At 48.9% G+C, this 12002-nt stretch overlaps 6 protein-coding genes across 6 annotated transcripts; 4 read left to right on the top strand and 2 right to left on the bottom strand.

Moving 5' to 3' along the window:
• Nucleotides 1-311: 311 nt before the first annotated feature.
• On the top strand, nucleotides 312-2018 carry N7500_004275 (RING-H2 finger protein; the record flags this gene model as incomplete). The annotated part of the gene is made up of 5 exons (XM_056675421.1): nucleotides 312-497; nucleotides 546-936; nucleotides 987-1133; nucleotides 1253-1514; nucleotides 1586-2018. The coding sequence occupies 5 exons, from the start codon at nucleotides 312-314 to the stop codon at nucleotides 2016-2018; spliced, it is 1419 nt and encodes a 472-aa protein (XP_056535946.1).
• Nucleotides 2019-3620: 1602 nt separating this feature from the next.
• N7500_004274 (aspartate aminotransferase) lies at nucleotides 3621-5128 on the top strand (the record flags this gene model as incomplete). Its single annotated transcript, XM_056675420.1, has 4 exons — nucleotides 3621-3851; nucleotides 3905-4036; nucleotides 4110-4952; nucleotides 5027-5128. 4 exons carry the CDS (start codon nucleotides 3621-3623, stop codon nucleotides 5126-5128), a joined length of 1308 nt encoding a protein of 435 aa, XP_056535945.1.
• A 526-nt stretch (nucleotides 5129-5654) lies between these two features.
• Nucleotides 5655-6964, bottom strand: N7500_004273 (uncharacterized protein; the record flags this gene model as incomplete). The annotated part of the gene is made up of 3 exons (XM_056675419.1): nucleotides 5655-5895; nucleotides 5972-6765; nucleotides 6845-6964. 3 exons carry the CDS (start codon nucleotides 6962-6964, stop codon nucleotides 5655-5657), a joined length of 1155 nt encoding a protein of 384 aa, XP_056535944.1.
• A 281-nt stretch (nucleotides 6965-7245) lies between these two features.
• N7500_004272 (Phenazine biosynthesis PhzF protein) lies at nucleotides 7246-8183 on the top strand (the record flags this gene model as incomplete). The annotated part of the gene is made up of 2 exons (XM_056675418.1): nucleotides 7246-7667; nucleotides 7718-8183. 2 exons carry the CDS (start codon nucleotides 7246-7248, stop codon nucleotides 8181-8183), a joined length of 888 nt encoding a protein of 295 aa, XP_056535943.1.
• A 546-nt stretch (nucleotides 8184-8729) lies between these two features.
• Nucleotides 8730-9083, top strand: N7500_004271 (uncharacterized protein; the record flags this gene model as incomplete). Its single annotated transcript, XM_056675417.1, has 1 exon — nucleotides 8730-9083. The coding sequence occupies one exon, from the start codon at nucleotides 8730-8732 to the stop codon at nucleotides 9081-9083; it is 354 nt and encodes a 117-aa protein (XP_056535942.1).
• Nucleotides 9084-9516: 433 nt separating this feature from the next.
• Nucleotides 9517-11377, bottom strand: N7500_004270 (putative PB1 domain protein; the record flags this gene model as incomplete). Its single annotated transcript, XM_056675416.1, has 4 exons — nucleotides 9517-9546; nucleotides 9606-10766; nucleotides 10816-11151; nucleotides 11204-11377. 4 exons carry the CDS (start codon nucleotides 11375-11377, stop codon nucleotides 9517-9519), a joined length of 1701 nt encoding a protein of 566 aa, XP_056535941.1.
• Nucleotides 11378-12002: the final 625 nt, after the last annotated feature.

Genomic DNA, 12002 nt, shown 5'->3' with positions numbered 1-12002 from the left:
TTAAAGTGGATGCATGGAAACTTACATAGGAAATAGTCTGGAAGCAGTTATATATAATAAGATATAATGAAGTACAGTACACCTATACGAAGTACATCAAAGAATGAAATTCAATGCAACTTAAGTATATTATGTGTCTTAGATATTATACACATAATATGGATAAATAGGATAGAACATCCTAATCTCTCTCCGCTTTGATCCCCTGGAGATTTAGGGCCGATCCTCTCTCACTCTCCCCTCACCTTTTTTCGGGTTTCCCGGTTTCCCTTCTGCATTTGACTAATGTGACCCCCACATTATTCTCCATAATGGGGCTGTCTCTTTTCTTTCTCTTGTTCATCTCAGTGAAAGCAGTGGTGGTTTCATTGCCATCAAATACTACCGACATCCCCATTCAATCCACTGGGTTTCGTATTGAGGGAACCAATCTGACTGGCCAAAAGCTTGTCCCCTTAACCCCATTGCTGATTGAATCGACTACGGCCCGACTCAAGGTGCTTTACGCTCCCATTTAAATAATGGGGCACTGCTGACATGTCCAGGCCTTTAATTTCTCTGGCACTCTCACTCAAGTCATCCCAAGCAATTCCCTGGATTTACAGAGCTCGCAAATCGCTTGCATATCTTGCGACCAGGACGACTATACCGGAAATATCCGAGTCGACGAGACAATTGAATACGTCACCTCTGCTCAATCCGCTGCTAGCATTCTGCTATATAGTAAAACAGCTACCGGCTGCAACTTCACTTCCGATGATCAGACCGCTGGACGCTTTCCCAATATCTTCACCTTCACAAGCCGAACCGGTTATCCCGCGTTACTCCGTGCGTTCGATCAACCAACGACTATCAGCATCGTCTCAATGTCCTCCTATCCCAACGGTGTCCCTATTGAGGACGATGCCCCCACCACGAGTGACAGTCCAAATACTGGTCTGTATCTCGGCTTTTCTCTACTTTTCAGTCCGTTGACTTCTCTCTAGCCATGATCATCCTGTACAGCATCACAGGTATCATCACCGCCCTGTTCCTAGGAATCATCATCACAGGTGCAGTTAGGGCCCATCGCCATCCAGAGCGATATGGTCCTCGCCGGATTGCCGGACGAGTCCGACAAAGCCGAGCTCGAGGTATAGCTCGAGCCATGTTAGATACCATACCGGTCGTCAAGTTTGATGACAAAAACGATGACGTGGAGGCCGCCAAAAGAGACGTGGAGATGTCCATCAGTGCTGATGATGCTCGCGAGCACTCCCCCAGGCCGATATAATCACCACTGTGGTATCGACGCCCCGCGAGTCCGAAATGCCAACCCCAGATAACGAGCGCCCCACTCCCACAGCCCCCGAAGCCAAGACCGAGATGCCCGATGGAGGTAACTTCTCGTGTCCGATTTGCACAGATGACTTTATCAAGGGCCAAGACCTACGTGTCCTGCCCTGTAACCACCAGTTCCACATGGAATGCATTGATCCATGGTTGATGAATGTGTCCGGCACCTGTCCCCTTTGGTACGTTCGCGATATTGACATTGATAACATCTCATCTCCCCTATACATGAAACCCACTAACCATGTCGCAGCCGCATCGACCTCAACCCCCCTCAATCCGAAAACCCAGAGGAAAACGAAGAAAATGCCGATCAACCCGACCAACCACACGGAGAAGGCGCAGTCCTAACGACGGAAGACGCCCGCCGGCAAGCCCGTCAGCAAGCTCGCCACACGCATCGCCGTCTGACCAACTATCTGCACGGACCTCTCAACGCCCGACGAATGCGTGACGCTACCGTCGAGGAGCGTCTCGCCGCGCTGCGACGCGTCCGTGAAGCAAACCAAGTCGACTCCTCGCCCCAAGAAGGACTACACCGTGGTTTGACCACCCGACTACGCGATCGCTTCCGCATTCGAACGCGCGCTCACGGTGCCGAAGGTGAGACATCCGCTGACACCGATCCTGCTGCGCCTTCTCCGGCGGCTCCGACGGCCGTCCATCTTACACCATCTACTGCCTGATGGATGATTCACTGCACATATCACACTCCTTTACGTTTTTGCATATATTTTGATTTACGATTCGGATGATCTCAGGTCCTCGGTAGGAGGCTATCTGGCGTTTTTTTTTTTTTTTTTTCTTCATGAAATCTTTCGAAAGAGCATTGGCGTTTCTTGACTGGGGGGTGGAGGAAAAGAGAGACTGGTTTCCGACTTGATTGTATCTGTTTTCTTCTCTACATATACTTTTTTGTATATCATGGATATAGGGTCACATACATTTTACATACATTTGGGTTTATGCAAATAAATATGAGAGATCAAGACATTGCCACGCAGCTCGGAAGGTCTAGACTCAGATATCGGCATCATCCACAGACGATTAGAAAAATATAGTTGAGGCTGTGCCAGGTCAGGTGGGCGGTACCATGACACATCGGATCTTTTCTCTTCATTACATCGGCTTGGACAGGGCCATCTGGGAAGGGCTAGGTACCTACCTACCTACCTAGGTGTATATGGCCTTAGTAAGGTATGACAGGGTCCACGGGTACCCATAATGATGTTACGATCGCCAGGCACGGCGAGTCACCTTCCGGCCCTATGGAGTGACTAATGCCCAGGTAATTGCATCAGCGGCTGACACAAATCTGGTTTCACATTTCACCGGGTACTTTATGTACACACCGTGCGTATTTGGAGTATGAGATATATTATCAAAGGTCTCTTTCTATACTCCGTATTTCATATCTACATAGATATACGTCCCATAATAACATATTCACCCCGACACCCTAACATCGGTAGATTATCCGCTCTGTGGGGAATAGAATCGGACCAAGTCCGCCCTGGCAATTCTTCAATTCTCCGGAGTCCCGGGATCCTCCTGATTTATTGTGTGGGGGGATGACACATCATGAATAGTCTCGAATTGATTTGGGGAAGGGGAAAGTGTCTCCGCACAGAATTCAACCGGTAGAACATACTCTGTACTGAATACCGCACGTAAACAAATATGTACTCCGTACTCCGTACCCCGTAAGTATATAGCAATTAGCAATATAGCCGTGGACAAATCTTTCTGCCGAGACTTCCATCATGCAATGACCTTCTTCCAAAAGGGTCTCCACAGTGCGTCTTTTTTTCGTCGGAGTTGTATGACACACGATTCTTGGTCGGCGGATGTGGCCTGTCGGAGAAGGGGAATTGGAGATTTCAATCAGATGTTTTGCTGAGCATTCTGTGTTACTAGAATAATCCTTTGATAACTAATACTTTTGTGTATAGCTGATACATACATAGTTTTAGTACATAGTTATGTTGATGTATTGATATACTGGCATGTGAACTCGGTGATAGAACGAGAAAGATACGGGAAAATCCCTCGGTATCTTGTGCGCCGAGGGTAGAGAGCTTGAAAGATAAACAGAAGATATAAGATATCGAAGGACTTTGAAAAATACTTTGTATATTTTTTTTTTTTTCAATTACAATCGTGCGATCTTGCGATTTTCCCCCAATACTCCACCCCCTCATCCGGTGAACGCAAGCAGGAATATCCCGTTTTGGTGTCAGATTCCGGGGAAACATACGTACCAGTATTTTTGGTTTATATAATTCACCATGTCGATTCAATCCGCGAAAGATCGTCTTTCTTCTCTATCATCACACATCATGGGTTCCTCTAATCCGTCAGTATTTACCGCTGCCACTGTGGCTGCCGCCCCCGAAGATCCTTTGTTTGGTCTTATGAAGGCGTATCGCGAAGACCCCTCCGATAAGAAAGTCGATCTCGGCATTGGTGCCTACCGTGACAACAACGCAAAGCCTTGGATTCTCCCTGTTGTCAAGAAGGTGATATCTATACTATCTTGAGATATGCAGTTATCTAACATCTACATGCATAGGCCGATGACGCCATTCACAACGATCCCAGCCTTAACCACGAATACCTCTCGATCGGTGGTCTCGCCGAGTTCACATCCGCCGCCCAGAAACTGATTGTCGGAGCAGACAGCCCTGCAATCCGTGAAAAGCGAGTATGTGTCTTCTACTCACATATACCTCTCAATATACCCCTCCCAAGACCTCAGCTAACCCTTCCCCCACTAGATCTGCACCCTGCAAACAATCTCAGGCACCGGCGCCGTCCACCTCGGCGGCCTCTTCCTCTCCAAATTCCACCCCCAAAAGCCCGCAATCTACCTCTCAAATCCAACATGGGCGAACCACAACCAAATCTTCTCAAATGTCGGCCTCACCCTCGCAAAGTACCCCTACTTCTCAGTGAAAACCAAAGGCCTTGACTTCACCGGCATGATCTCCGCCCTAGAAGCCGCACCCCACGGCTCCGTCATCCTCCTGCACGCCTGCGCACACAACCCAACAGGCGTCGACCCAACCGAAGACCAATGGAAGCAAATCGCAGAGCTCATGCGCTCCCGCTCGCACTTCCCCTTCTTCGACACGGCCTACCAAGGCTTCGCATCCGGCGATCTGGTCCGTGACTCCTGGGCCATCCGCTACTTCGTCGAGCAGGGCTTCGAGCTCTGCGTCGCCCAGTCTTTTGCCAAGAACTTCGGTCTGTACGGTGAGCGCACTGGTGCCTTCCACTTCGTCTCGGCTCCCGGCCCAGACGCCGCTGCTGCGTCGGCCCACATCGCTTCCCAGTTGGCTATCTTGCAGAGATCAGAGATCTCGAACCCGCCTGCTTATGGTGCGCGCATCGCTAGTCGTGTCTTGAATGATCCTGTTCTCTTTAAGGAGTGGGAGGCGGATCTACGCACAATGAGTGGACGTATTTTGGAGATGAGGAAGGGGTTGCGGGATCGTCTTGAACAGCGCGGTACCCCTGGTTCGTGGGATCATATTACTTCGCAGATTGGAATGTTCAGTTTCACCGGTCTGTCGGAGGAGCAGGTCATGACACTGCGATCCAAGTGGCATGTTTACATGGTATGTGTTCCTCTCTTATTCGAGGTGCTTTACACGTTTGGAATTGCGGTTGCTAACTCTCGTTTTCCTCTTAGACAAAGAATGGCCGCATCTCAATGGCTGGCTTGAACACGAATAACATTGACTACTTCGCTGAGGCGGTTGACAGTGTTGTTCGTGAGTCTGCCAAGTTGTGATAACTACCTGATACCCTGGTCTCAAATAGAGTGGACACACTCGAGTAGCTTTGGTCTGGCGTTCTATTTGCTTTTGAAGAAATGTTTCTTTTTCCATTGTGGCAGTTTGGAAGGACTCTCATAATGCATTACTTTATCATAGTGCTCTAGGATTTTGTTCTTGATTTCGTATTTCTTTAGATACACTGTAACTGTGGGTCTTGCATTAAATATCACATGCATCACATGTAAATCATAGTTATAGCAATGGGCATTGAAACCGTTGGATTATTTTGTTCAATGGTCTGTGCAGTAAGTTAGGAGAGTTGACCTCGTTCGTTCGCATTGGAAGGTATAATCTCGGTTCACTCGGCCGGGCTGGACTCTCAATACTAAGGTCTATAGGAAGTACACAGCCTCGGCCGTATCATGATTGAGAAAGGGACCTTGATAATATGCTACATCTCAATTAAATAGACATAATGGTATCGTTTAAAAAGGCCTGCTCTTGAAGCTTCTAAGAAAAAGCCATCCAGCAGTGCCGGGACTAAAAGACCAAATCCCAAACCACAAGCCAGGTACACAACCCGACAGTACCCCAGAAGACAGCCTGAGCCGTACTCCGTCGCTCAGTAGCACGCTTCAGCTCCCGATTTCCCTGCCCGACATTCATCTGCGTCGTATCCACATCCGAGATAAGCTGAGAAATGTGCTCCTCCTGCGTAGCGAGATGCGAAACCAACGTTTCTTGTAAAGAGGATATCTCAAGGAGAGATTTCTCGGCGTTTCTAAGAGAGTACACTAACATTAGCCTCATCGTTCGACAAAACCAAGCCTCAAAAGGCAACACGAAAAGAAACATACTGGACTTTCCCTAACGTATCCTCATAATGCTTAAGCATAGAATCATTCTCCTCAGCAAAAAGCTGCAACTGCTCCGGCGAAAGCTGCGCCTCGATCCGCGCCGTATCCGCCTCACTCAGAACCGCCGCACCAGGCGCCTGGAAAGCAGGATCGAATCCTCCCCCGACTCCAGTGCCAGTCTTCTCAGACATAGAAACAGACCCCTTCCGGGCTCCGTTCCCACTACCACCAGCAGCCTTCCCCGCACTAACCTTATAAAGCACACTCTTCTCCTTCTCCCGCACCCTCTCGATCCGTTTTTCAACCATACTCCGCTGTACACTCACAGCACTCTCAAGCCCGCGCCGCAGGAACCAAAGCACGCTCTCGCGGATCGTCGCTATCGATCTTGCATTCTCCTCTGCGCGTACCTGCTCAGCGGACTTGCCCTCGTCGGCGCTGGCGCTATCTAATGCGCCGCTACCGCCGGCCCAGCGCCAGAGGAGAGCACCGGCGGCGGAGTGGCCATATTTCTTGTGGAGGAGGGTGGAAGAGGTTTCTTGGCGGAGAGATTCGGCGGAGGAGAGGTTTGCGATTGAGCTTGCTAGGTCGCGGAGGAGGAGGGCTGTTGATGTGTCCACTGCGTCGCGTTCTGTATCTGTGAGGTTTTCTTGTGGGGTTGGTGTTGGGAGTGCATTTTTCGGGTTCGGGGTGGGTGTTCTTGTGTTTTGATTGCGGCGTTGGGGTTGTGTTGTTGAGAGGTAGGCGTGCCGGATTGATTGGAGGTATTGAAGTAGTGAATGGATGTGAGAGTTCTGATTCTTTGTTAGGGGTTCTTTTCTGCTTTGCTGCGATTTGGGGATAGTGGGTGTGAGTGCGGAGGACGTGGCTTACGATTCGGTATGCCTCCTTTAGGAACTCGTCGGCGGTTTCTGTGCAGGGTTTTCTTGTTTGAGGGAGAGATGAGCCTTGCTTTGAAAGCAGCTTATTGAGAGTTGGTGTTAGGTCGGTCATTGTGGGCGTGGCATGGTCTGAAACGTGTGTAGTGTTGCTGCTATACAACTGTACACTTGTCGATCAACGTCACTGCGCGGGTGGTCTATCCCGCACCCCGCATTTGTTTATACTTGCAACAGAGACGAGATCAAGAATGCCACCAACTATCTGGGATTATTTTGGCATTTGCTTCTCTTACTGTCATCATGGGGCTCATCAATCTCCAAGTGAAGATGTTACTACACAGAACTAACTCATCTAACCACTACACTACATAACCTTCATCACATCCATCTGCAATGGAGGAACCAAAGGTCTACGTTTTACGGGTCTCGCCTGGATCCCCGGACGGCGAACACATGGTCACAGTGGTACCAAATGCCAAGGACATGTCCAATCAAGAAATGCAAGAGATTCTCCTGGCCGTGGCCACACCAGCGCATTTGTTTTTCCCCGCACCAGCAGGCTTCGAATTTTGCCACTTCGAGATTCGGCTCTGGGCCCCATATTATGAGCTAGAGAGGTGCAGCCATGCCATGATTGGAACTATGTGGTTACTGTCGAAGCTTGGGATGACGCCACAGGACAACCTCCACATCGTGACCAAGGGCGGTCTCATGGAAGCAAGGGTCATGAAGGCTGCAGAGGATACAGACAGACCAAAGGATGCTGGGACATCTGGGTCGGAATATTCCATCCAAAGGTTACAATCCTGGATGATGTGAGTAAGGGACATGCTGACGCCATACTTTCTGATCTGGATATTTCAAGAGATGAACTGGCACCTGCATCAAGAATCCAGAATGCTGGCATGAGCACGGTGAAGACGCTGCTTCCGCTCCGATCGATTGAGAAATTGATCGATATGGATTTGGACTATTGTCGTGCCAAGAAGCTCTGCGACAAGGTTAAAAGCACTGGTTTGTACGTGTATGTCGTCGTCAACCGCGAACTGCAGATGTACGAAGCGAGGGAGTTTCCTAAAGATTTTGGATCTTGGGAGGACAATTCGGTTGCTTTGGCTTTGGTACTGCTGCTAAATGATTTCCTCCCTAACCCTCATCAGACAATCCGGATCAGACAGGGTTGGGCTAAGGACCGTCGTGGTGAGATTAATTTGAGGTTTAGAAAATGGGGGAATCAGGTCGTTGGCTGTTGGATCGGAGGCACTGCCAAGTTTGAAAATGAGAAGGCAGAGACTGTAAAGATAATGCACGAGGAGGCTGATACTTGGTAGAGACTGGAGAGACCTGGGATTGATCTGTGATGAACATCTAACCGGTGTCTTAAGCAAGTCTGGATTGAAACAACTCCAACACATTGACACGTATTGACCTATCACCTGCCTTTTGAATTCTGGAGTGTTGAGTAAATTATAGCAGATATTTCAACCAGGGAAGTTATAACCACAAAATTAGGAGTCTGATATAGCTCGTCCTGGTAATTGACCAAGTGGCGACAAATCCATACACTAGCCGAGCATCACATACTTGATAGGCCATAGATACATCCTTTGACAAGGATATGAAGTTCTAGACAAAGATCAATCCTAAATCAATTTTCCATTGGCGGAAACAACCATGTCTATACCTATAACGTTAAACGTCTCGTTTCATGGCAGACAAGGGATCAGCCAAGTTTCAGTTCTGTCGTCCACACGTCACCTTCGTGACACAGCATAGTCGTTTGCCCTTAATGAGATAATTTTCTTGCTTAAAGGCGAATTCTTTTCCTTTCCAACAGTCATCAAATCTATCTCTTCCACCACACACACATATCCACAATGGCTCGCCCATCACAAAACACGCATCCAGCAGCAACATCTACTGAGCTGCCCACCCTACACTGGGCCCCGTCCATCAAACGGTCAATCACTTCAAGTTCCATACCACGCCAAAAAGACCCCCTCGTGTCGAGCTTTGGCAATGCCACCGATGACAAAAGTGACAAACTCCGCGACTACCACCACCAAATCAAAGCAACTCTCACAAATATGCTCAACGACGACCGGATGAAGCATAACCCCAGTGGAAGCCGCTGCGTGCAGAAGGTACTATTGGAAAACGAGAAAGACATGCGGAAACAACGGAGACATTCGCTCAGTGCATGTCCTGCTAAGCGAACCATGCTCTTTTAAATGCACTGCTAGTACAAGAATCAACAATTATGCTTTTTTTTCGTTAAGGTAAATCATGTTAGTAGATCATAGTATATTGTACGTCAAGCGCTGATATCTGTCCCACACGGGTCCCCGGTCTTTGTTTCTAACGGCGGCAATATTTCTCAGTATCAATTTGATTGTCGAGTCATTTCTGTCTTGCAAGACAAGAGGGGCTCGTTAGTTTACTATAGACCGTGTTGACCTGATCTATCAAGGTACCTCACACCCATGATTAGGTGTTTTCCCGATTGAAGCACTACTGCAATGTCCCCGTTCCTATATTTAGACCCAGAGTGAGAAAGAATCACATTAGTATTTTCATGCATTGATATCTCCATGCTAAATACGCAAAACAGGGTATAGACAAAATCACGATGCTAATATCAACAAGAAGTCCAATCGCCATGCATCAAATCATTGCACGTTCTTCCACCCAAATCTAAAAAAAAAAACATCAGTCAGGGGATGTCTACAGAGAAGGACAAATGATGAACTCACCTCGATCTTCCCCATCTCACTTCCCTCCCGTCGAGCGACCTCCTTCGCCGAACTAACCAGCAAATCCAGATCTTCCTGATCTACCATCGTGATCATGTCCCCATCATCCTGCACCTTCATCTTCAGAGGAGACTTGAAGCCAAACTTCTCGCGAATGCGATTTTCAAATTCCCCAAACTCGATCTTCGGCCCAATCATGATGTACCTGGTATCGTCAGGTGCGTGTACTTTCGTTCTGAATTTCTGAATCTCCGGTCTTCGAGGATTCGCATGGCGAGCGTATCGCGCCGGAGAGCGAGTACGACGTTGTTGAGGTGGGTGGCTCGGACCAGCCTGTGGGGCAGCGACGAGTTCGAAAGCGCCGTCGTTGAGGGTGGTTGCATCGCATATGTCGCTGGCATATTCTTCCTCTTCATCGATGTATTGGGGTGGTTGGTGGCGGGACCCGCGGCCCCAGCCTGTGGTTGCTAGGTTGCGCTGACTTGAGTAGGGGTCGTAAGGGTCTGAGTGGCCGTAGTCTTGTTCTGGGAGGAAGTGCTGGTTTGTGTTTGTGTCGCTGAGGTTTCTGCGGTGGCCGGATTGTTCACGCAGGCTGCTTCGGCTGCTCTCCGGTTGATATCCACGCATGTTACTTTGTCGTGAGGATGGTCCGCGCGGCTCTGAAGCTGTTCGCGTTGTTCCTATCCGGGGCTTTTCGGTGGGTGGTGGTGCTAGGTCTTGTTGGTAGGGTCGGCGGTCTAGACTGGCACCTGCACGATCTAGGTCTAGACGTGGTGGGCGGACAGTTCGGAGGGATGATGATCGGTGGTGTCCAGATGTTGATTGGCTTCCTGATCCAGATGCTGTGCTGACGGATCGGTCGTCTGGTGGTGGTGTTGGGGGGAATACGTTGCGATTCAGGGGTGGCTCAGATTGTTGGCGAGTGCGGCTGCTGATATTCTGGCGGACTAGGTGGGATGCGGCAAAGGGGACTCCTTCGCGACCTTGGAGGGGTTCTTTATCAGCAACTGTTGGGTTCCATTGGTGATCTGATGATTGATTGCGGTCTGAGGCAGCGACTAGTCGAGCCTTGCCGAGGTAGTCTTTTGTTTTGAGGTTCTTGACTTTGGCTGCGTTGGGGCGATAGAGAACTCCCACAGGGATTGAAAAGACAGTATAGCCCTATATATGAATTAGCTTGGGTTGCAGTAGACGATTTGACTTCACATACATCTGCATTCTCGCGGATTGCATCGTCAATCACATCGTGGTCCGCGGTAACTTTTTCCTTGGATGCATACTCGAGGTCTTGAATGCCTGGGTTCATTTGCCGTAGGTAGATATAGCAGAGACCCCGATTGAACAGGACTTCGCATGAGAAGAGGCGGAATTGAAGACCTAATTGTTCATAGTCGATGGAAGTATTCCCTCGGAGATATAGCAGAGTGTCATTAAAATTGGCCAACGCTTCTTCAAAGTCTCCGAGCAAGAAGTTAGATACACCTTGCTGGAAGTATGCGATTGCCAAATACCGGTCTAGGCCGACGGCGCGTTGGTAGCATTCTACCTGGACCAAAATCAATGCGCTATCCAGAAGGACATCTCATGGGTTCACTTACTGCTTTCTGATGCTCGCCTAGGGTTGCATAGATCACTCCGCAGTTGAACAGGATTTTTGAAGTGTCGGCAATCTGATCGAAACACCTTAGGGCCAATTCAAATTCTTGATTGTCGTAGGCATCCAGGGCCTGCACCCATGTTTCGATTTCCTTTTCCAGCCGCAATGTGAGCATGTGTAATGTTCCGCGACACCAGATATACTTACTTGTTTGAGCGACATTGTCCCAGAAGTCAGCCCAGTGTCCAGTGCCTAGATGGTATAGGGAAGTGCTTTTCCGTCCGACACTCTAGGGCATAATACTCAGAGGTCCGCCAGGTGGTCGCCAGCGCGCAGCTGGGAAAGTGTAAGTAATATAGGCGCCAATGACCCAGGTGTAGTCGGTGTGACGAAAAAACCTTAGGAATCGATAAAAGGGGCCAAGAACGGGGGAAGCGGGGAGAATGGAGGTCGAATAATCCCGTCAAAAGCGAATATCCCAAGATCGACGTGCAATGGACGTTGAAATTTATTTATAGAACTTGGTGTCCGATGTGAGAAGTAATTGGTTTAACCTCTCTTTTTTTTGTTAGTGGAGGTGACCCAGCAACTTGGACCCCAGGAGGATATGCTAGGGTTAGCGGGGATAGGGGGAAACAAAAAAAAGAAAGAGAAAAATCAAAAAAAAAGCAAAGAGACCAAATCTCAGAACCTGCAGAGGGGCAGGGGGGAAAAGATGCTAGAAGGGCTACTTTGACCGAGAGAGCAAAGGACAAAAATAAACCCGTGCAGGAATTATGCACCTCTCGTTCAATAGGATC

This window comes from Penicillium coprophilum (assembly GCF_028826855.1).
Source record: "Penicillium coprophilum strain IBT 35676 chromosome Unknown utg000002l_segment0_segment1, whole genome shotgun sequence".
In the NCBI taxonomy this organism is placed as follows: Eukaryota; Fungi; Ascomycota; class Eurotiomycetes; order Eurotiales; family Aspergillaceae; genus Penicillium; species Penicillium coprophilum.
Note: the sequence above shows the minus strand (reverse complement) of the source record. Positions and strands in the feature narration are given on the sequence as shown.